At 43.3% G+C, this 24,561-nt stretch overlaps 1 protein-coding gene across 2 annotated transcripts in view; it reads left to right on the forward strand.

The window, feature by feature from the left end:
• The window catches only part of PLXNA2 (plexin A2), a 771,921-nt gene that overhangs the window by 619,790 nt on the left and 127,570 nt on the right, over nt 1–24,561 (forward strand). For both annotated transcript variants that reach the window (XM_060231255.1, XM_060231256.1), the window contains exons 16-17: nt 7,465–7,632; nt 19,236–19,329. In XM_060231255.1, coding sequence (XP_060087238.1) covers nt 7,465–7,632; nt 19,236–19,329 — 262 coding nt within the window. The remainder of the gene's footprint in view (nt 1–7,464; nt 7,633–19,235; nt 19,330–24,561) is intronic.

Here is a 24,561-nt window from a genome sequence, read left to right on the forward strand (position 1 = left end):
ACTCCAGACTACAGTGTTCCCTCAATGATGCCCCAAGGGCTAAAGAAACTCTGGGAACAGTGCTAGGTATGATGGGGGGGCATGTAGTAAAAGGAGTGAATCAGACTCCCTTGACTGATGGTAGAAGTGTCTTTCTGACAATGGAAATCTGAGGTTTATATACATTTTATACTTGTGTGCTTTACTTAGGCAGTTGAGTAAGAAGTACTGTCTCTATAGAGGTCATAGTTGTGCATAGTTTGGGATATATGTTTTAAGTCACATCAATGAAGATGGTAAGGACTCTGGAGATGAAAGGTTGAAGGAACTGGGTATGTTTAACCTGGAGAGGAGATGACTGAGAGGTGATATTACCATCTTCAAGTACTTGAAGAGCTGTCATATAGAGGATGGTGCAGAGCTATTTTCTGTTGCCCCAGAAAGTTGAACCAGAACCAATGAGTTGAAATTAAATCAAAAGTGTTTTTGACTAAGCATTACAAAGAACTTGCTGACAGTTAGAGTGTTTCCTCAGTGGAACAAGCTTCCTTGGGAGGTAGTGGGCTGTTTTTAAATAGAGACTAGATGGCCTTGTGACAACAATGCTAATTCTCTGAATTTAGACAGATCGTGGAGGGCAGGAAGGGTTGCATCAGTACTTAGCTGTGGCCCTTTCTTACACACCCAGGGAAATGCTGATCACCACTTTGGGGGCATGCAGCAATTTTTCTCCAAGCCAGTTTGGCCAGAGATCCTGGAGGGGTTTTTTTGCCATCTTCTGGGCCTGGAGCAGGGGTCATTGGGGGAGAGGTATTTGTGAATTTCTTGCATTGTGCAGGGGATTGGACTAGATGACCCTGAACACCCTTCTAACTCTATGATTTTGTGATTGTATGTATATTTTAGGATTTTTCACAAAAGGTAATCAACCTTCCCAGATTTATAAACTGCTGTATGATTTAAGCAAATCACATGGTCTTGTTCAACATAAAGGACCTGAAAGGAAGATGATCTCACCCTAGCCCTTAGTATGGAAATATGGTCATATGAGCACAAGATGGCTGTTCAGATGCTATATACCTAATTAAAGAGGAATTGGAAATTTAAGCATTTTTTTCCCCAAACCTTGTTCAAGAACGGGAGTTGAAAGCTAGGAATTCATCTTATGGTAAGGCCTCCCCAACTGAATCCGCTGTTAGTTAGTCATTCCTTTTGGAGCCCACCGTTTGAAGAACCTAATATACCTCTTGCCTTTTCATCTTTCTCCTTTTACTTTCTATAAAACCTGCTTTCCCCTAGCTGCATTATGTAGTCTAATGAGAATGTTATATATCAGAATTGCTGCCTTCTGCAGCCTCTGAAAAGATAAAATAATCCAGCACACCCACTTTATGCCTGGACTGGGAAACAGTAGATATGGGGCAGCATGTTAATAAATGGGTAGGATTTAATGGATTTACTACTTCCTCATCTCATTCAATAATGAGTTCATTTATACCTTTGGAATGAATAAAAAGGAAAACAGAATATACCTAGTTAAATTTTACCACCTATTTCATTTCTCATCTGCAGATGAGGTTCCTTCTCCATAGCCTTTGCTTTTCAGATGTCCTTTTAAACGTGGAGTTGCATAAGAGCTCTCAGAAACTGGTGCTGGGAGGCAGCACTGATGTTTACAGAGCTCTGCCTTTTCCTAGTTTAAACGATTATGGTCAGCCTTGTTGGGTCCAAATATATGACAGGAAAAGGTTGCCAACTGTACCACATTATTTGGTTCCTCAGAAAGCACAAGCAAAACCTTGGCAATCTTTGCAATCATTCTACTACTCTTATGATTATTCTCTTTGATTTCTAACTGAAAGACTCCTGTTGCAGGCATTTGAGATCTTTATGTAGTTCCAAATGTACCATGACTTCCAGATTACAAAAATTACCTACACAAGGTGACTAAGAAACTATAAAGTATATAGTACTTTTAAACAAATTATTGAAAACACAATTAGTTTATATATTGTTGGTGTAACACAGTGGCTAAAAGAATCAATTCTGATTTCATCTCAGACACAAAGTCTATTGGGGACTTAAGGCAAGGCACCCCTTCTATCTGGAGATAATAATACCTGCCTACCTCACAGATCTGTTGTAAAGTAAAAGTAACAGTATGTAAAACATTTAGAAACCTGTGAAATAGATGGAATGTCCAGCTGTGATGGACTATCAAGGGTTAATGTCAGAGCCTTTTCTGAGCAGCAATGCACAGGAATGCAGTTCTGGCTAACTTGGTATGGGGGAAGTGTTCATTCTAAGCTGAGTTAGTGTGAGCTAGCTCACAGTTTATTAGCCTCTGACTAATCCATTTTTGTTTTAGCTAAGGAAAAACAGTCCCAGGGCAAACTAATTTATGCAATAGCTCACAACTACTGCAACCTGCCAGTAGCTCACAAAGTAAAATTTTTTGCTCACAAGACTCTACAGTTTAGAGAGAGTATTGGTCAAGGGGTATGGCCTAATATGCAAATGAGCTCCTGCTGGGCTTTTTCTATCAACCCCCCCCCCATTAATGCCTAACAGAATCTGAGAACCTTTGAATGACAGGCTGTTCAAATGGAATTCTGTGAAGAGAGTCAGTTAAGGAATGATCAATGGGAATTGACATTTGAAGAAGAGACAAGCACTGACTGCGGACTGAGAAGGAGGCAAAAGGAGTGACAGAAACAGAGAGGGTTCCATTCAAGCCAAAAATTTCTTCTAGTTAAGAGAAGTAATCCCTGCCTAGTCGAAATGGAGAGCTTTTAAAAGAGGTGTGATCCCTGGTCCATGTATATAGAAGGATCTGGGGAATTTGGTTGTATTTTCCTGCCATCTAGACCAGGGGTGTCAAACATGCAGCCTGGGGGCTGAATCAGGCCCCTGGCAGGCTGCTATCAGGCCCCTGAGCAACTGGCTGTCATCTGCTTCCTCCTGCATAACAGCTTGCTTTGCAGTCAATCACACAAGAGCTACAGAGCAAAATCTGTATTTTCTCCATTGGCTGAGGCTCCTCCCTCGGGGAGGAAGGTGAGGGAGAGGGAGAGCTTGCTTTGCCAGGCTCGCTCAATTACACAACAGAGCTACTGAGCCAAACCTCTTGTCCTTCTATTGGCCAAGGTTCCTCCCCCTCCTGGTCCCCTGGGAAAGGAAGGAAAGAGCCAGAGCTTCATTTACCCAGTTCCCTGGATCCCACAGGAGAAATACAAAGAAAGCACCTTTAAGACCAACAAGTACTAATGTTTTAAGCATGTTCTATTTTAAAGTTGTTTAAAAAAAAAAAACCTTTGTGTTTGCCAGTGTCCTTTATAACATTCAGGAACTCATTTGCATATTAGGCCACACCCCCCTGATGTCGCCATTGCTTCACATAGGGCTTTTTGAAGAAAAAGCCCAGCAGGAATTTATTTGCATATTAGGCCACACCCCCTGACACCAAGCCTGCCTGGACTGCGTTCCTGTGCGTTCCTGCTCATAACAAGCCCTGATAACATTTATATCTCTGCTACCTAATCTTAAATAGGTACACACATGGCCTGGTCCAGCATGGCCTGGCCCAACAACATCTCATTTATGTCAGGCCCAGTCCACATAACAAATGAGTTTGACACCCCTGTTCTAGGCTTTAAGAATCAGTGAAACTCAGAAACCTATGCTTGAGTATTTAAGCAGAAACTGAAAAAAAAGCTTCTCTCCTCAAAGTTTAAAAGACCCTTTTAAATAGCAGGAACAACAAATTATCTGGAGTTAGTGTGATTACAAAATTACCTCAGCTTTATTATCAGTTCACCTCATACATCCTACCTCTGATTCCTCCTGACCTTTTCTCCTCTAAGTTAAATAAAACATTTTGCTTATTTTGAACTTTCAAGAGCCTCTTGTGTGCCATTTCAGAAGCTGAATATAAGAAGGTGATTTTGTCTCTTCCCTCAGTTCCCTGGGCTTGGCCAGTATAAATTTATATACATTAAATAATGGCTGAGTTGTTTCTTTAGATCCTAAACACCAAAAGCTTGGCAGAATAGTAGAAGTCTTTGAATTTCTTCCTTAAAATGTCCAAACAGCTGTGTATATTCAAGCCTTGTAAACATCTCTAGGAGAGATCATGTAAGTCGGCAGGCACCATAACAGAAACATGTTAGGCAAGACAAGTAGGAAACATTCTTCTTCATTACCCTCTGTATTCTCTTCTACATTTTTTTGTATTTTTAGAAACAGGAGGTTGATTTTTCTGTTCCTCTTCTAACCAGTCAAGTCTCTGAAATGTTAAGGAGTCGCACTGCTTTTATACTTTTACATAAGGTCTGAAGGGTACGACTGGGCTTATACAGAATCATAGTGATGGGTTCCTAAAATTGGAAGGGCTTTACAAGCTGTCTAGTCCAACCACTTCCTCAGTTCAGATCTAAATCCAGATATAAAGCACATTCCCAACAGACCTGTCCAAGCATGAAGCCCTCGAATAAGTTCAAGCCACCCACCATGGAGATACTTGTTCCACTGGTGATCTGTTCTCAAGACTTTCTCTTAATGTTCATTTGAAATCTAGCCTATTGTAACTTAAAACCATCCGTCTTCCTGTCTGGAGTATAAGAAAACAAGCCCTTTCTCTCTTCCTTATGATATCCTTTCAGATATTTTAAGAGTAAGAACATGTTTCCCTGAGTTTTTTCTTCTCCAGGCTAAATGCACCAATTCCTTTAACTTTTCCTCACGTGACTTCTTTTTCCAGATCTCAAACAGGTAGTTTCCCCAATAATCAAATTTAATGTTTTGTACTAGTGTGGAGTTTTTAAAGAATGTTTTTCTTAATGTTCAGATTAAAGAAATATTTAACAATGTTTGCCTTTAAGGCTGAAATTATTCCACCACAATCATCCATATATATATATATATATATATATATATATATATATATATATATATATATATATATATATATATATATATATATATATATATATACACACACACACACTTACATTTAGGCATTGTTCCTAATTTACCATATGATCCAATTCCCCCCTTCTCTCCCCCCCACCCCGCAAACCAGTAAATCAACCTGTTTCCAAATCTAGCTGTCTGCTGTTTTTTCCCTGCCTTTCTATGCAAGGTCATAACATGGTCCATTTATTTTATTTTCTTCTTCTTTTTTCAACTACGTGGTTTGTAGGTGATGAACTTGGCGTGTACTTATGATGTGCAGAGAGACTGATTAGATGAAGCAGTTTCTAATGAGATTCACTATAATTACAGCTTCTCTCTATTCTCCTGCTTCTGATCGGGGGAGTGGGAGATTCACCATGACGACATGGTAATAGCGCAGAAAGCTAATTAACTGATCACAGGGAGCTTGCAGTAACTCTTTGCCGGCAGTGATATGTCGCTTTGGATCTCACACAAGGGCTAAGCAGGCTTCTCTGAAGTCTCATCTCTGGCATGGTAAAATGCCTGTACTCATTTGAGGTCACTGGCAGGTTGAAGGACAAGGCAGGGAAAGGCTGTGAGAATCATTCCACTCAAAGGGAAACTGGCTCTTTCAAAGGCCCATGATATAGTGAGGTATTGCAGTCTCTCATCACATTCTAACTTCATTAGCTCTGCCTTTCCTGTTCATCTTTACTATCTGTGGTTTCTTCCTTTGTCCTGTGTCCCCTCCATCTAAATTTAGATTGTACATTTCTCAATGTACATGGAGAGCCAGTTTGGTGTAGTGGTTAAGTGTGCGGACTCTTATCTGGGAGAACTGGGTTTGATTCCCCACTCCTCCACTTGCACCTGCTAGCATGGCCTTGGGTCAGCCATAGCTCTGGCAGAGGTTGTCCTTGAAAGGGCAGCTGCTGTGAGAGCCCTCTCCAGCCCCACCCACCTCACAGGGTGTCTGTTGTGGGGGAGGAAGGTAAAGGAGATTGTGAGCCACTCTGAGACTCTTCGGAGTGGAGGGCAGGATATAAATCCAATATCTTCTTCTTCTTCAGGGCAAGGACTTTTTGTGTACACTTTTGGGAAAATGGTACAGGGAAAAACAGGCACTTTTGGGAAAATGGTATAGAGAAAAACAAGCCACATTGTCAAATTATAATTAATCATAAAATAATAATTGCCTTTCTCACAGCCCTACACATCCATCTCAACTCCTTCTGATAAAGAGATAGGACTAACATTTAGCCATTTTTGGAATGGCAGTAACAAAATTCTCCTAACATGAGGAGCTAAGAGACAGACAGAAATTGCCTTTTTACCACTGCAAACCAACTTGAAGCCCATATTGGGGACTGTATCCTTCCATTTTTGTGTGTCAGCATCACACAATCCAAGTAGCAGTATTGTTAATTATTATGATTAAGTTTATTACATCTGAATTTAAGAAGGTTAAAACCTTCAAGACTATAATTTTATGATTGCATGTTTATCTGTCAGGTTTATATCTCTAGGCCAAACTGGATGTGTGTGTGTTTTAATGAAAATCAGTATTGGGTGGCTGCAATCAGGCAGGTGTTTAACTGTTTCCATTCCTCCAATTTGTCTGCTTAGATATATCTTCCCTGCCCAGCTGCTTTTCCACCCACAAAAAAAAGATAGAGAGGAGACAGGGTGGTGTGGAGAAGAGAGAAAGTCGGGAGGTACTTTTCTCCCTTTCTCACAATACAAGAACTCGTGGGCATTCGATGAAATTGCTGAGCAGACAGGTTAAAACAGATAAAAGGAAGTACTTCTTCACCCGAAGGGTGATTAACATGTGGAATTCACTGCCACAGGAGGTGGTGGCGGCCACAAGCATGGCCACCTTCAAGAGGGGTTTAGATAAAAATAGGGAGCAGAGGTCCATCAGTGGCTATTAGCCACAGTGTGTGTGTGTGTGTATAATTTTTTTGGCCACTGTGTGACACAGAGTGTTGGACAGGATGGGCCATTGGCCTGATCCAACATAGCTTCTCTTATGTTCTTATGAGTATCTCCCCTTCTCCTGGCCATCTTGTCTGTTGGGTACCATACCCTTCTTCTACTGTAGCGGCAGAAAAGTTGGAAGTGGGGAGGTAAAAAGAGAGGAGGAGAAAGTAATCTCTGGCTCAGATGTACCATCTGACCCAAAGACAAATTCAAGGGTATGTAATTCTATCTTTTCACTGAAGATGAAGTGCTTTCTTCAAAGTCTGGTATTGAGCAGGACTTTTATTTTTAAAAAGCGACACACAGGAACAGAGCTCTGGCTGGCTTGGCATCGGTGTGTGGCCTAATATGCAAATGAGTTTCTTCTGGGCTTTTTCTACAAAAAGGCTCTGTGTGAAACAATGGTGACATCAGGGGGTGTGGCCTAATATGTAAACGAGTTCCTGCTTGGCTCCCCCCCCAATAAAAGCCCTAGTAATGAGTGAACATTATAAGCATTGTAGTGTTACTAACTCATTTTCAATTGTTCAGTTGTTAAAGGCACCTTTGCCCCCTTCTCTCTTTCAGGAGGTCCATGAATGAAATTGTATGTGTCTCTGCCCCCTCTTCTCATGGCCTTGGCTCTATTCATGTCTCAGTTGCTGTGGATCGGGCACAGTTAGAAAGCACCTTGCAGTTTGAATACATCGATGATCCCAAAGTTCAACGCATTGATCCTGAATGGAGCATAGCCAGGTAGCTGGGCTTATAATTGAAGAGGTGGGAATGATAAATGGAATCCAAGCATGGCTGATCTGCCCAGTTATGTGAACTGATTTGGGCTTTAGACAAATTGGTTCAATCCACATGATTTTACAAGGCCTATGCATCTACTTCTGCCTGGAGCACCAGAATAAAGGTATCTCCCATTAAGTGTTGGGAGAAAGGGGGCAGGATTTCATTTCCTAAGCCAACAAGCAGAATGCAGTGGAATCTCTCATGTTTCATTTTGGAGCGTACCTCAGCTCTGTATGCACTAGTGGCAGTATAATTCTAGAAGGCCAATGATGTTAGCCCATTGCAGCTAAAAACAAAGAGTCTTGAGACACATGAAAGTTTAACAGATTTTTTGTGGCATAAATTTTATGGACTAAATGAAATTAGATCTACCACAATAAATCCGTTAGCCTATTCTAGATCAACAAGTGGTGTGTGTGTGTAAGGGTAAAGCTCATCCATTTGTCACAATGTTTCCTACAGGCATCTTTGATTTAAGGATGCTTGAAAACCAGAGATATTTGTGTGGCAAAATCAGACAGGATGTATTTCATCAGGCAATAACATTTTATAACTTACTTTAGGTGTATAACTGGAACCTCAGCTTGAAATAGAGCTAAGTCACAAATTCAGTCCAGTATTGTGGGCATTGTACTTAATCATGATTCAAAGTGGAGTGCTTTACAACATGGCTAACTAACAACATACATCTTGGGTTATAAATGGTGAGCCTCAGCCCTCTTAGGAGTTTCAATTGAGATCTGCCTCTGACTACTGCCTGCTCCATTCTCAAATAGCAAAGGCAAGCAAAAACTACATGTGATGGAGAAAAATTGTCAGTGGACCCTCTTGCTCTCAAAGGCACATGTTGAAGATATTTGTAATACTTGTCCCCACAAATTTCCTCATCAAGGGTCTAGAACAGAGGTGTCAAACTCACAACCCATGGGTCAGAACCAACCTGCCAAGGGCTTTAATCAGGCCTGTGGCTCTCTTTCCCCCCACTCCCTCCCCTGCTTTTTCTCACCCTTTCAAGATCAAGTTGCAGGAAGCAGAAGATGCGGCTACCTTTGTCTTCACTGGCTTCTCCTCTGGGCTCCATTGAAACACGGAAAAAGTTGCAAAGAAAATGAAGAGTAGATTTTCCATTCCCAGAGTAGTCTGTCTATTTCCAGAAACCTTAATGGAAAATCCATTCTGCATTTTCTTTGCAACTTTTTGTATATGATGGAACAGTCTGCTCCCCCCCCCCCCCGCCCCAATATCTGTCTGATTTAGTTTGGTCCTATTGGGTGAAGTGTTTATTTCAGTTTCCAGTTTTATATGTTAACTCCAAAAACTAACAGCTTCAGCTGTCTCCTTGCAAGTGGCTGATGGTTTGAGCTAACATCTCTGCTGAATAGACCTGAGAATGAATGCCTGAGTGAGTACTCTAACCTGGGAAACCAACAGCCAAAGCCAAAGGGGAACATTACACTTGGAGAACCACAGGCACTCTGAGTAGAGGGGTGGGGAGAGAAGCTTGCAGTGCCCAGCGATTTAATATCCTCCTAGGCTCCAAGCATTTTATATTTATGTCTATGCTACCTGGTATTACATTTTATGAAAGACGTGGCCTGGACTGCCAAAGTCCCATTTATGTCAGATCTGGCCGTCATGAGTTCATCACCCTGGATCTAGATTCTAGACTCTAGAATCATGTGAGCGTGGTGGAGGTGGATATTAATTGCACAAAAATGTTATTTTCAAAACACATCAGTGAAAACAGTTGGAAGAGCTATCTGTTTTTATTTATTTATTCAAAAAATCAATTTATGTAAAATATACTCTCTTTTTTTTTGGAAACTGGGAAGAAAATAATCCAAGGAAATTTCTCATTGAAATTGCATATTTATAGATACACATAAATATATTTCAAAAACATAGCAGAAAACTATTTGCCCGACTGCCATTTTATCTATACAACAAACATTTTAAATAGTTATGAAAACCTTGAACTATGTCACTTTCTGCCACCTCTTTTGTCCTCTGCCTTGGAAGTCTTACTGTTGACTCTAGAATCAACACTAACTTTAAAAACACTGATTTTTTTTTAAAAAAATGATTACTCATTCCCCCCCCCCCCCACCCATGACAAAAAAAAAACATGGTCTGTGAATCAGCACAGCAATGCCAAATCCTCTGTGTGGGAGAAAGGGCTATTATCCTCAATTCTTTTCCATCGCTTTGCACTCTGTTGTTAACACTCAGCTTCTTAGACTCTTGGGAGATTTATTCCACCTGTGTAAATACTGAAGATTTATTGATAAGGCCTGATACTTCAAGCAACTTGGCACATACATTCCTATAGATTTTCTGAGTTCAGAAGGATCTGGGCATCTTGAAGAATTAGTTCTTTAAGATCAAGGTACATCTGCCTGTACCTTGTCTGGTCCTGTGTATAGTAGTTGCAGAAGCTGCAGAGTCTCTGAAGATATTTCAGTTTGATTTCATTACATTGCAAATTCTCTGAAATAGTATGTCTCCCATTCACAAACATGAATTCATCATTGCCTGGCAGTTACAGCATTCCTGTTTCCTGAGTTGGAAAATCGGAGTTATTAACTCAATTGTAATTACTGAGGCAATTACAGCCATGACAATCTGTGATGAGATTCCGGGAGAGCAAATAGAGCTCTGTGATCACTCCCATCTGCTGGAGAAGTGCACAATTGCTCATTAAAGGCTTCTTCCTAAGAGCATCATAGAGTCAGGAATAAAACAAAAACAGTGGCAACCAATGCATAAAAAAGCTGATGCTGATCAAAACATGATGCTTACCCAAAATTCATTGCATCCACACTCTGAAATACATGAACTGATGGACCAGTTTTTAAAAACTTGTACCTTTTTTTTTTGCTGCCATAACTTTTTTGCCTTTCATAGAATTGCACATAAAGGAAGACTTTCATGCACTAGTTTCACACTCTGAAAACAAGCAGAATGAAATGGTTTTGAGGAGTGAACAAGAGCAGATTCTGGCCTGGCTTTAGACGCATGTTGCTCTTCACACTGATTTCCAGAAGTGAGAATTGGAGAAGCCTGCAGGTTTTGTTCTCTTAGGCTTTGGGGGTCTTAATTAGCCTCTCAGTATTGCTGGTGAAGTTATTGAGAGCCAGCACAGGCCTCCAGACAAACATTCCCCGTAGCACCCAGTTCCAAACTAGATATTATATTATAAAAAGCACATCACTTGTCCAGCTCCTTGGTTCCCCAGATGACCAAGCCCTAGTTGCCCTAGTTCACCCTTCTTGGTGGCCCTACCTGCCAGTGATACCCTGATATGGCAGTTCACATTGATAGATGCAAGACTGATGCTGTCTGACAGTCCCAATGACACCGCCTTTTCACCTGATCCATTCCTGGGGTATGGCATCCCCTGCCCCAGATGTGATAAGCCCAGGATGGAATTCTAGCAGGAGCTCCTTTGCATATTAGGCCACACACACCTGATGTAGCCAATCCTTCAAGAGCTTACAAGGCTCTTTTTTGTAAGCTCTTGGAGGACTGGATCCATCAGGGGTGTGTGGCCTAATATTCAAAGGAACTCCTGCTAGAATTCCACCCCTGGATCAGCCTAATTTCTTCTTGCCTTCTGTTAGATTAAAAAAAAAAATCTTTGCCTGGGCTCTTGAAAATTAATTTTATTGTTTGCATTGAGATCTTCAGTGTTCTGTTAATTATTTGCTGCTGTTTCTTCTACTGTTTAAAGCTATTTTGTTGAAGGAAGTTTGCTATTTTTAACTAGTTTTAGTTATTGTTATGCATATTATTGTTGTTGATTTTAATGGATTTATATCTTATGGTTTAAATGTATTCTATATTTTTTAATGTAAGGTACTCTGAGTACCTTTACGTTTTACCCTGAGTGCTCCTGAGAATAAAAAGCTGGATAGTAATGTTCTAAATAAATACAAGATAAATGCACCCTTGTGATGGAGAATCCAAAATATATAATAATAAGCTTCTCTAGGCCAAATAATTTTTTCGACTTTCTAGATATAGCTAACTAAACTAGTGTGGCTAGTGGGGAATTATTCATCTTCTTCGTGGTCTCTGTGATTCACACCCATGGGATGAAGCGCCAGCGCCGATCTCCAATCAGTAACTCCAAAATCTGGAATTTTTTGCTGGCCAACCGCAGTAGGCATGCACAACAGCCCCAGTGTCCATGCCCACCCAGTGGGAGCGAATATCCCGCTGGTTCCTTCTTTGCCGCCGCGTCAGAGAGACTTGTTTTTTCATCCCTCCGGTTGGTAGTTATTTACCTTTATTCCATCTCCAGGTTTCTCTTCATTTTTTTCTTTGTTTTTTCGTCATTCCTGTTTTTTTTATATATATATATATATATATATATATATATAAATTAGATACTATTAGTTGTTTCACCCCTTCGGGGGGTTTTCCCCCGCCCTTCTCCCACCATCCCTGTCTATGGAAAAGCATTGGGGGGGGGGGGTTTAGCGGTGCCTTAAGTGTGGGAGCAAGATCCCTCCTCTGGACAGACATTCTCTTTGTCTGCTGTGCCTTGGGGAAGGTCATCGGGTGGAATCCTGACATCACTGCTCAAAATTTTCCAAGCAGACTTGCAAAAACCGAGCAGTGAGACTTTTGGCAGCGCTGGTAAAATCGGCTGTGGCGCCGCAGATGTCGACATCGGCATCGACAAGCACTTCGATGGCTGCCCCGGCATCGATATCAGTTCCAGCCTCATTGTCAAGCCAACCGACCCAACCATTTCAGGGAGCCGACCGCCCCCACAAGCGTGTGGGCTCAACATCCCATTCGGAACCATCGACCCCAGCCAAGAAGGCCAAAGGGGCATGGGACTCACGCTCTGCTGAGCCCAGGAAGCACAGGGAGAAAAAGAGGCACCAAGACAGGCAGACCCCTTCTCCGGCACTGAAGGACCCGGCGATCATTTTGGGGGAGCCTCTGGAGAAAATCCTCGCTTCACCCATTCGACCTAAGAGCCCCTCGGGTCCAACGGTTGTTCCGCAGACCTCTCTCTCTGGCTCCGACCAGGAGGTTGACCCTATAGAATAGTCAGCAGACTCGAAGGAGGGCGGCGATCCTAGCTCGGCATCGGCCTTAGAGGTTTCACAGCCCAGGGACCACTTGACACCGAAGATGCCCTTGATCCAGCCCGAGAGATTCGGGGAGCCTTCGGACCCTTTTTGACATCCTCATCCTCTGCCCAACTGGGACCCACGACCGTGGGCTTACCCATTTGGGGGCTATCCCTATCATTCTCCATACCCTTGGTACCCTCCTCAGAACCCCAATTGGGATCAGCACTCGGAGGCTTTGCACCACTCTAGAGTCTCGGCACACACTCCACCAGGTCGCCAGGAGTCATCGATACCGACTTCAACCCTGAGGTTGGTCAGGAAGCCGGCAGGCTCCAGTGTTCGCGATGTCGAGAAAATTTCCTCATCTAGGATTGCCATTGACGCCCCAGGTTTACCATTGGCTGAGAGTGTATCTTCTTCACCATGGACCTCCAATGACAATGGAGAAGAGCAGTCGGGCCATCAGCAGGATGGATCATCCCCATAATCCAGAATAGCCAAGGACCTTCCAAACTCTCCTTCGGAAGATTTGAAGTCCTATGGGGAACTCATTAAAAGGATGGCCAATTCCTTGTCTTTGCCTGTAGTCCAGCCTCAACCAGTTGTCATGGGTGCTGGGGGCCCTGCAGAAGAAGCCGAGCCTGCAGAAGAAACTGTGCCCCTGCCACCTGCACCAGTGCCCCTGCCTCCTGCTGGAGAAGATCCAAGCCCCCCTGCCTCACCCTCTCGGGTGGCTCGTGTGCATGACCGCCTTCGTCAGGACCTCAGGGATCGGAGGAGGGCGGCACGCTCACGAGCAAGACGCTCCCTGAGCCCTGAGTTTTGAAAGGATTCTGGCCCTTCTAGGAGTGAGGGTGCTTGAGTCTCAGCAGGATCCTGGCTGCCCTCTGAGTCAGCAATTAGCCCAAATGGGCAACAGACAGCAGAGGGCTATATAGCTGTGGGCTTTGAGAGAAGGCTTTGTGGAAGCAACTAGTCACGTACCTGATGTTCTAGCATCGACTTCGGCTTCTGACTTCGGCTTCGGGACCCCCTGACTCTGGCATTGACTTCTGGACCACCTGACTTCGGCTTCTGAACCTCTGACCTACGATACCTGGACTGTGATTCGGTTTTGGCGCTTTGGACCCTCCTTGCTACCCAGCTACAGACCTTGGACTGCCCCTGGACTTTGCCTGGCCTGGCCCCAGCCCGTGACACCAGTCATTGACGACACAGTCTTTGACATCATGCAGAAGGACACTTTGACAGCGGTAGCCCTTCCCATTACTAAGGTCATCTTGCAAGCCATCAAGGATCCTTGGTCCAAGCCTGCCTCAACCCCTATCTTGTCCAAGCATATGGATCACATGTATAGGATCCAGGAACAGGGCGCAGAGTTCCTCTTCAACCATCCACGCCCCAACTCTGTAGTAGTGTTGTCCTCCTCTAAGGCTAAGAAGACCCACGCCTCACCTCCAGATAAAGAAGGGAAGAGGATTGATACGTTTGGCAGGCGCTTCTATTCTACGGGCACTCTGGGTATTAAAATTTCTAATTATTCTGCCTGCATGGTGAGAAACCAGTATTCCCTATGGGAGCAGCTTTCACCGCTCCTGGCTTCTCTGCCTGAGGATAAGTGCACTTTGGCCAAGAAGGCTCAGAGGGAGGGAATGCTCCTGGCAAAACAACAGCTGCAGGCTTCCAAACATATGGTGGACACTGCAGCTAAAACTCTTACTTCGGCCATTACATTGCTTCGTCACTCTTGGCTTTGGTCCACCGCTCTCCAGTTAAACACAAGATCATGGGTCAAGGATCTTCCTTTTGAAGGTGAAGGTCTATTCAGCTCCACTACGGACGCGGTCCTACAGGAAATGGACAAGAGTATCAAGATGTCTCGTAACTTGGGAGTACCTTCATCTTCCTCTCACCCTGGCAAGTCTCGCCCATGGTCCAAACAATGGCCTAAGAAGCCCTACCACGCCAAATCCCCTGAGGGTTCTTGGAAGCCATGTACGGGACAGCATGAGGCTAAGAGTTCCTTCACAGCAGGAGGGAAAACCAAGTTTTCTTCTTTTTCCTCTCATATGGGAAAGTCTAAGGTTGGCAGGAATCCCAAGCAGGGACTTTGACTTTGGCATCCCCCCTTCTCTCCCCCTCCTTCTCTGGGCCCACAAGCCTCCACAGTTTCTAGCAAGCTTGGCGGCAGATTACCAGCAACAAGTGGGTCCATCATACAGGAGGGTTATGCGATAGAATTTGTTCAGCCCCCTTCATATCCCAGATTGGTGATCACACACCCTACAGCGGTTTTGCTGGAGGAAGTTCAAAATCTGCTCAGCAAGCGAGCAATAGAACCCATTCCCGATCACCAAGGGCCAGGGGTTCTACTCCAGGTACTTCACGGTTTCCAAGAGGGACGATGGACTTCGTCCAATCATGGATCTGAAGGGCCTGAATGAATTCATCACTTATCAGAAGTTCAGAATGCTGACTCTACAAAGCATCCTTCCACTCATCAACAAGGGAGATTGGATGGCTACCCTTCACTTGAAGGATGCCTACTTCTACATCAGCATTCTTCCCAGTCACAGGAGATTTCTTCGGTTTCCATTGGGATGCACCATTTTCAATATCAGGTGCTCCCTTTTGGGCTTTCTACGGCCCCCAGGGTCTTCACAAAGACCATGGTTGTTGTGTGGCTTACCTTCGGCTTCAGGGTATCATCCTTTTCCCCTACATAGACGAATTGTTGATGGTTGCTGTGTCCAAAGCTTCTCTCAGAGCTCATCTACAGGTGGTTCTCAGCCTCTTGAGTGCACTAGGACTTCTGGTGAACGAGAAGAAATCTCACCTGGTCCCAGCACAGAGTTCAGTTATCGGATTTTGGACACCACCCAGCATCTGGCATTTCTTCCAGATTCCTGGGTGTTGGATATCACCTCCCTGGTTCAGCTCCTTCAGGCAGTGAGATACCCTTCTGTTCTGCAGATCCAATGTCTCTTGGGCCTCATGGCAGCTACTACCAATGTTCTGCCCTTTGCGAAGCTGAGGATTCGAGTCCTCTAGCTCTGGTTCATCAGGAATTATAATCCAGTGAGAGATCTCCCGTCCAAGATTCTACAAGTCCCTTCATTGGTGCTTCAATCTCTGCATTGGTGGAGGATGAAGTTCAATATTTGCGGAGGAGCTCCGTTTCATCTCTCTCTCCCCTCACTCATGGTAACAACAGATGCCTTTCTGTGGGGATGGGGAGTGCACCTCAGAGATCTCTGCATAGGCGGCCCATGGCCCCCGTCGATGGCTCACCATCATATCAATTTTTTAGTGCTCATGACAGCTCATCTGGCCTTGAGGTCATTTCTATCCCCAATCAACGGTCAGACTGCAGCTGTGCTGTCAGACAACACGACAGCTGTCAGTTATATAAATCACCAAGGAGGGACTGTGTCCAGAAGGCTGTGTGCGTTGGCAATGCAGCTTTGGGAGACCTGCATAGCTTCTCAGACTTTCATTGTAGCCACCCACCTACCCGGGGAGCTCAATTTTCAAGCGGATTCCCTGAGCAGGGGAGAGGTCTCCCATCACGAATCGGAGCTGAACTGGAGATACATCGAACCTCTGTTATGGGAGTGGGGTCATCCCAGAATAGATGCGCTTGCCATGGCAAACAATCGGAAGTGCGAACAGTTCTGCTCCAGGGAAGGGACGGACCCAAGATCCCTAGGGGATGATCTTCTGCTTCCGTGGGTGGACAAGTTCCTCTACCTGTTTCCACCCTTGCCTCTTCTCAGCAGAGTGCTTCACAAATTGGCCCAGGAACATCCAGAGTGTATCCTAGTTGCTCCTTGGTGGCCTCGACAGACTTGGTTTCCTGTCCTTCTAGCCATGGCAGGGGGGTGTCACCACAAGTTTCCATCGGAACTGGATCTCCTTTTGGCTTAAGGCGGCCTCCTGTTTCACCACGACATCCCTCACCTCAAATTGATGACTTGGAGAGTCAGCTTCTAGAATTCTCTGACAGAGTGCAACATGTCATGTTGAACAGTAGAAAGCTGTCAACTCGCCGCTCCTATGCGGGATAGTGGTCTAAGTTCCTGTCCTTTCTGCAGAACAAGGGTATCAATGCATGTTCTGCTGGTCTTGAGCTTGTGTTTGAGTTTTTACTTTCTCTTGTTGATGCTGGACTTAATCATTCTTCGATTCGAGTATATCTGGCTGCCATCTTGGCTCATCATGGCCCTGTGGATGGTGCTTCAGTTTTTACCCACCAGCATACAAAACGTTTTTTGAAGGGTCTTCTGCAGCTTCACCTGCCATGTAAGGTTCCTCCTCCTGCTTGGGATCTGACGCTCGTCCTGGACCAGCTCTCAAGGCAGCCTTTTGAACCCTTGGCTACCTGCCCGTTGAATCTTCTAGCCTGGAAGACTGCCTTCTTAGTGGCCATCACTATGGCCAGGAGGGCAGGTGAGCTCGTGGCTCTGCGATGTGATGCTCCATACATTTCTTTTCAGGATGATGGGGTGTCCTTGGCCCCGGACATCTCATTCCTCCCTAAGGTGGTGTCTAGTTTCCACCTTAATTTGGAAGTCTTTTTGCCTGCTTTTTACCCTTCTCCTTCTTTGGTGGAAGAAAGACGTCTGCACACCTTGGATGGTAAGAGGGTGTTGTTGTTTTGTGCATCGCACCAAGCCGTTCAGGAAGGATCCCAATCTATTTGTCTCCTATGCAGCACCTAGGTTGGGTCTCAAGATCTCTTCACAGAGACTTTCTAAGTGGATCACGGAAGCCATTAAACTGTGTTACCTGTTGGCAAAGCGTCCCTTGCCGGGGCCACTCCATGCGCATTCCACTAGGGCTATGGCTACGTCCACAGTGTTTCTGAAGGGTGCTTCTCTGGCGGATATCTGTTTGGCTGCAACCTGGGCATCTCCTCATGTCTTCATGTGACATTATGCCCTGGATGTCTGGAAGCATCACAGAGCACAGCTGGGTACCCTGGTTCTTCAAGGCGCTACTTCTGCATAACCGCCAGCTCCCTCCTCCAGGTAAGCCTAGCTTGCTAATCTCCCATGAGTGTAAAGCACAGAGACCACGAAGAAGATAAACAGGTTTCCTACCTGTAACTAATGATCTTCGAGTGGTCATCTGTGCATTCACTCTACCCGCCCTCCTTCCCCTCTGCTGCCGGTCATGGTATTCTTGATAGGTGGTGTCAGGAAGGAACTGGCGGGATATTCACGCCCACTGGGGCTGTTGTGCATGCCTACCGGGGTTAGGCAGTGAAAAATCCCGGACTTTGGAGTTACCGATCGGGGATCGGCGCTGGCGCTTCATCCCATGAGTGTGAATGCACAGATGACCACTCAAAGATCATCAGTTTCAGGAAGGAAACCTGTTTTTCTCACTAGCTTGGGAGCAAGATAATATAGCAAGATATGGCTAACTCAATTAATGTGGCTAGTGGGAAATGATTCTTCTCACTAGCTCAGGAGCAAGAAGATATTTGCAGACCTGCACACCCATAAACCCCTGAGAAACTAGGGATGCTTTAATGGTGGGGCCAACTTTGGAATTTGTTGGACAGAGTCAGCAGTCATCCAAACTACCTCGTTAAGTGTGTGGGTGGGAAAAATAATTCAGTAAGGCTGTTGGCTTTTTTCATTCATTTAAATCATTCAGGTAGTCAGCTTAGCCTAAACTCTAGGAAGAGGCTACACAATGTAACTCTCAGTCATTTCTCCTTGAAGTGATTGTGAGCCCCTTTCATATGTGGAATGAGCAGGTTCCCCAGCCATCTATCCCATGCAAAAAAAAAAAAAATCCCTGTTATAGAAAAATGCACATGTTGATTTTCAAGAAACATGCTCTATGCTATGCTCAAAATCTGAGCACCTTCCTTCCCCCCCAAAAAAATCATATCTCAAGCTATTTGATGAACATTCCTACTGTCACTTGCTTTGGTATCATATGCCTCTTTATTCTCCCATATGGTCCCAGCCATTCAAGTTCTGCCTTTTCTGTGTAAATCCCTGTCTTGTATATAGTGGTTATACTGGATATTGCAAACACAGGCAAACAAATTGGCAGTCCCTTCCTTGCACACACTATATTATGTGCAGCCTTCCTTACTTAGGAGAATCACTGTGTAAATAATTAAGCACTCTGACTAATTTATTGCTCTTATTTATTTAGCCCTGGATCTTTATTTTTTCATCCTGCCAGCCCTACGAAATGTTACATGGGAGAGGTGACTGCCCACTGGGGGGACAGATGAGATGAGAAAATCCAATTAACTTGTGAGACTGTTCTAGCCAGTGGCAGGGTGATGGTATATTAATCTATTGTCACTGAGTTGCTGTACAGCCTGTAGAAAACATCTTGCTGACTTTCCCCAGCATCTGTGTTTGCCAGAAACATAGACACTGGGCACTGCCCCAGCTCCCCTTGCCAAACCCCATTAACCCAAGGTCTTCTGCTTCCTTTTAGTGGTCACACACCTCTAACTATCACAGGGACCAATCTGGATGTCATCCAAGAGCCCAGGATTCGAGTGAAGTACAATGGCAAGGAGTCTGTCAATGTAAGTAGCCTTTTGAGCCCGAGGCTTTCCTCCACCTTAACATACTTGTTGGAAGATCCCTTGTGGACATAGCCACCCCATCACAAACTGTATCTCTGCAGTTCTGGGGGGTTTTTTGTTTTTTTTTTAAGAAAAACTGGTAAAGAAGGAGTCTGCCTCCAAGGTGTCTCTCCCTGGTATGCTTGCCAAGAATAATAATTTGCTTAGGCGATCACGGTGTATCAAAATTGAGAATTTTATGATTAAAGGAAGGTTGGATACAAATGTCAGTAATAATTAAGACTACTGTTGGCTGCCATGAGTAGCCCCTATTGGCTGCCATTGTGGAGTGTTTCTCTTCTTGTTCTCAGTGCGGACAGGGTAAAGGTTTGTTGCATGCAATTAACATGGTGGCAAGAGTTATGATGATGACATGAGGTTTGTACACTCCATGTTGTTCTTGCTCCCAGAGAAAAAGCACTTTCCTGTGCCCCCACTTGTAGTACTAATGGTTTTGACATGCCCACATAAAGCTCACTACCAGACCTGCCCTGGTTTGGATATAATTAAAATAATCTAGCTGCTTTTTTAGGTATCCTGGGAATTCCAGCAAAACAGATGCATCTTTCCTTGGTTTGAATCAACAGTTCAAGTTTTATGGTGAAGGGAAGATTCTTCATTGTTAAATAAACTTCCTATTGCCTTTACTATAGCCTGACATGCTAACACTTCCATATTCTTGACAAACAATGGACGGGGGGGTGGGGGGGGGAGAGATACAGGATCCTGGGTCTTTCTCTTACATAGCCATTCTGGAAAAACACATTTTTTCCCTCAGATCTAACTACTAACATTAAAACAGTGAAATCTCAATTATGGCTGCAACTTAGCGACTGGACGACTTGCTGATAGTTGCCTCTGAATTTTTGTGGCCAAAGGGCCTCTTAGAGCACAAAGGTTTGGCACGGCCACACTGAATTTCTGGTCAGTGTTGTGCCTTGGTCTTCCAACATAGGAGACCAATTCCCTTCCATGATTTCTGTGATGTGGGGAAGCAGCATTTGACTGCCTCAAATACAGTATCAATTGTAGTAAATGATACTACAATAAGGGTGAGTTACACCCTTCTAAGTCTGTTGATGTCAGTGGATTTAGAAAAGTGTAATTGCATGGGATTGTGCTGTAAACAGAACACATTTACAGCTAATTATCCTATTGTGAATAGGTTCATGTGACCAAATCCAAGGGCAATTTTCTTCTACAACCCCAAGAAATACACACACTTTTAGCTACTGCATGGTGAATGTCCATGTATTTATATTGTGAGTCAGTTCATTTTCTGATCAGATATTTCCAACAAAGAATTGTCTGTATTTTTAACACACATCCATGTACAGAAATATTTACCATGAGGTAATTGAAAATGATGGTTTTACAGTGGAAAAATAATGATTGTATTAATAAGCCAATATGTTCCTAGATACATGGCAATAACCATAGGCAGCCATGTCTATGCAGGACACAGCCTGATCCTGTGGACAAGGAAACAGCTGTGAGTTCAACAGCAAGAATTCCTATGCATAGGGTAGTAGACACAGTAGTCTCAGGTTGGAGCTTGAGAATTTCAGAGGCATAACTCCTATTTGAAGTCTGACTCCTATTTATGGAAGCCTAGTTACTATTTTAAATATAGATTCAGCCCCATCTTTTGGTTCCCTTTTGAGTGCACCTTAGTTTTGTTTTGCTTTAATATACAGCTCTATCATTTTTGATCATTTTTAATACACTTAAACTTTTTCAAACCTTCCTTACGAACAAAACAATACCCTCTTCTTAGTCCAAAAATATTACTGATTTGTCAACAAAAGATGAGAAACTTCCAGATCACTTTCTGATTGTTCTTCAAAATTAAAGTCCATTTAGAACTGCAAAGACTTTAAAATAAACACATCTCATGCTGAGAAAAGTTGTAAACCTGTTGAAGGTTTTATACCTCCATTGTTTATAGTTCAGAAGATTTATTAATTAAAATGACATTTTAAAAAAAGCACTGAGATCACAGATGTAGATGCTGAACTCCTGGATGTGTAGACAGTGGACTTGTTCACACAGGGAAACTGTGTCTAAAAGAAAGGCTGTTATTTACTGTGCTTGCTGACAGATTGCTCATGTAATAAAAGGAATCGACAGGACAGGCTATTAACTGAAGTGACCTTTGGCCTCTTCTTAGGGAGACAGAGAATATAGTGTAGTTTATTTTGTGTTTTTTCCAGCTTGTGACCTCCTGCTTACTGCTGACTCTACTTTTTTGCTAACTGTTCTGTCCAGTTGACCTCATGACTCCACAGTTGTCTCAAACCTATACAAGTTTCTGTCACACCTTGTAATCATAAATATTTCAGTTCCACTATAATCTGTTTGCCATAGTATCATAAAGATTTGGTTTGTATGAGGCAGAGTTAAACTCATGTTCAGCTATGAAGATAACTAGTGATGCAGATGAAATTTACAAGGTACGGGCTCATAAAATTAATTGCTCAGGAAACTTATTTTGAATATGAAGTGATATTCTCTGAAAGTGTCATACCATAATTAATAATGAGATATATTTTAGGGTGATATTTATCCTGATATTCCTCCTAGGAACTCATAGTGGAATACATGACTCTTTCTTCCTTCATTTATCTTCACATTAAGTATGCGAGGTATAGGGTGTAATCACATTGGAGATTAGGTGCCGCGTTATCCTGGCTCTGAAAAAACCAGTTCTCTTTTATCTGTGCCTCAGCATTCACACAGCCCCTGCCTTGCTGCCGGGAGAGGCACTGGATTCATACATGCAAAAGAAATCTTCAGATTGTTCATTTGCATGCTGGGCAAGTGTGGGGCAGGTGCAGCGTGTGCCCAGACATTCAGACAGCTAGGAAATGCATCTTACGTATGATTTAGAGGTTTGCTACCTAGAAGTTCCTGGTAGCTATTTAATCTGGTTCCAGCCCATCCTGAGATGAGGTAGGAATGGGCAGGACTTGAGAGGCAGATGCACTTGTGTGATCAAGCACATTAAATCCGGATGAGAGGCATGGCTAGGTTGGGTCAAATCTCTCGTGTGATTGCTCCCATAGTCAGGCTGAAAAAAAATTACTGGTCCAAGGGCTCCTAGTGAGTTTCATGGCAAGCAAGAATTTGAACCATCTTTGTTTTAGTCCACCACTATAACCACTGCATCTCACTGACTTCTGTGCCCACAGAATTAACATTAATCAGTCCAGGCAGCCACGACCAGTAACTATTAGCACAGAACTTTATTGCTTTAAAGTCTTACTTTGTCTTTATGAGAAACTGCCTTTCCTTCCTTCCTGAGGCATTATCAGAAAGAATGGTAAATGCGCTGCTCACTGCCTGCCGTTCTCTGTAATGCCTGTTATATTGCAAGCCTGCATATGCATTGTGAGAACATCCATGAGCTAATTTAGAACATTTGTAGAAAAAATAGTCTTTTTTATTTAATTGTTCATGGAGGAAGTTCAGAATTAGCAACCCAAAAACAGTTGAGTAAGAGTGCTCACCAATCACTAAAGCTCACCTAATTAGCCTTGAGCAAGTTGATATTGAGCTTCTGCATACTGTACAGGAACACTGAGCTCCTTGGAAGAAGCATAAATATATAAATGTTTTTCTATAGACAGCCTATCTGAGGCTGTGCTTGCTTCGTTAGCTAGTTGTTTTCTTCTAGGACACCATGCTTTGCTTGGAATCTCTTTGTATTTAGGATCATTTGAGAATTAAAAAAACAGGGTATCCATTTTAAATACAAAAAACCTGGTGCCTAAGCTCTATGCTAGTACTGTTTTAATTTGGAATTGTAAGGTCTTCACAGAAGGAATTATTCAAGTGGAAAAGAACTATGTCAGTTCAGGATGCCTAACTTTGTAGTAGCTTTACAGTTTCTGAGAATTTCATCCTGGTCACCCATCATATTGCCAAGTAACCAAGCAACAGCATAAGTGCAGCCTCATCTCAGGACTGTCAAGGTGAAGCCTTCTGGAGGGTCTTGGTCAGAGAGCACACCAGGGGTCCACTTCTGCTTTGTTCCACAGAGGCTGTTCTGTTTTGTTCCATAAAAAAAATAGCATAGAGTGAGAGACAATTGAGGCATATGGTGCTTATGTCATTGTGAGGCCCTCCTATATATCATCTAATGGACACAAAACCCTCAGCAGAAGGGAGAGGTGCACTGAGTAAACAGCCAGTGAGGATTTGACAGGGGTACAATGAAAGTGATACTTCCACCACATCTTGTGTGCACACACCCCACACCTGCTTCATGACAAAAGGAGTTTCCAGGGGTCAACATGGAATTGTTAGGGTCCTGCAAAAAAAAAAAAAAAGAGCTGGAAGCCCCATTAGGCACACACATTCACACTAAAGCAAGTCAGTGCAGGGTTTACACCTTCTTAATGTTCTTTATATTTGTTTCCTTTTAGTTTCTCCCTGCTCTTGGTGTTTACTCAGTCCCCACGGTCAGTAACTAGAAGTCAGCTTTCGGCTGCTTCTCCTCCCCTCCAAACCCCAGCCCCCTGTATTTCTACAGTTTTCAGCTCTTCCTTAATACACTTCCATGAATACACTTGTAAGCCACCTGAAAGTACCAAACTTTTCCCAGTTATGTTAGGACAACCCTTTCCCCTTTGTTATGTGTGCACATATTTATTTTCAGTATTTATATTCCACATTTCCATTTTAAATCTTTATAAAACATCATAGGATTCACAATGAAACAAGGTACGCATTGTAAAAACAGTATGTTGTAGCTTTAAGATTGTTAAACAAACTGTACATATTAGGCCATTTGATCATGACTGAAGAAAAGGCTGCCCTGTTCCTCGACGTTAAATTAAAACATTAAGAATTTTGTGTGCAACCACTCATAGTGCTCATACAACATGATTCAAGGAGAATGACTTGCAATGAAAGAGGGAAGGGAAGGAATTGCCATATACACAATGCTGTTTCTAGTGCATCTGGGGTCTGCATTTGTTGGGATTTAAATATAATATTAGCAGAGTAACATGGAGATAGCCATGAATAATAGCCAGGCACACGGTTTAGCTTAAGAATCAAAGTAGTTTCCTTTACTCATGAGGAAAAGGTATGACTGGGATTTCTAGAAAACAAAGAAGGATTCAATATCCTATCTAGCTTCTAGACTACATCTCGACTCTCTGGAGACCAAACTTCAACTGCATGGAG

Source organism: Heteronotia binoei, chromosome 2 (genome assembly GCF_032191835.1).
Source record: "Heteronotia binoei isolate CCM8104 ecotype False Entrance Well chromosome 2, APGP_CSIRO_Hbin_v1, whole genome shotgun sequence".
NCBI classification, from domain to species: domain Eukaryota; kingdom Metazoa; phylum Chordata; class Lepidosauria; order Squamata; family Gekkonidae; genus Heteronotia; species Heteronotia binoei.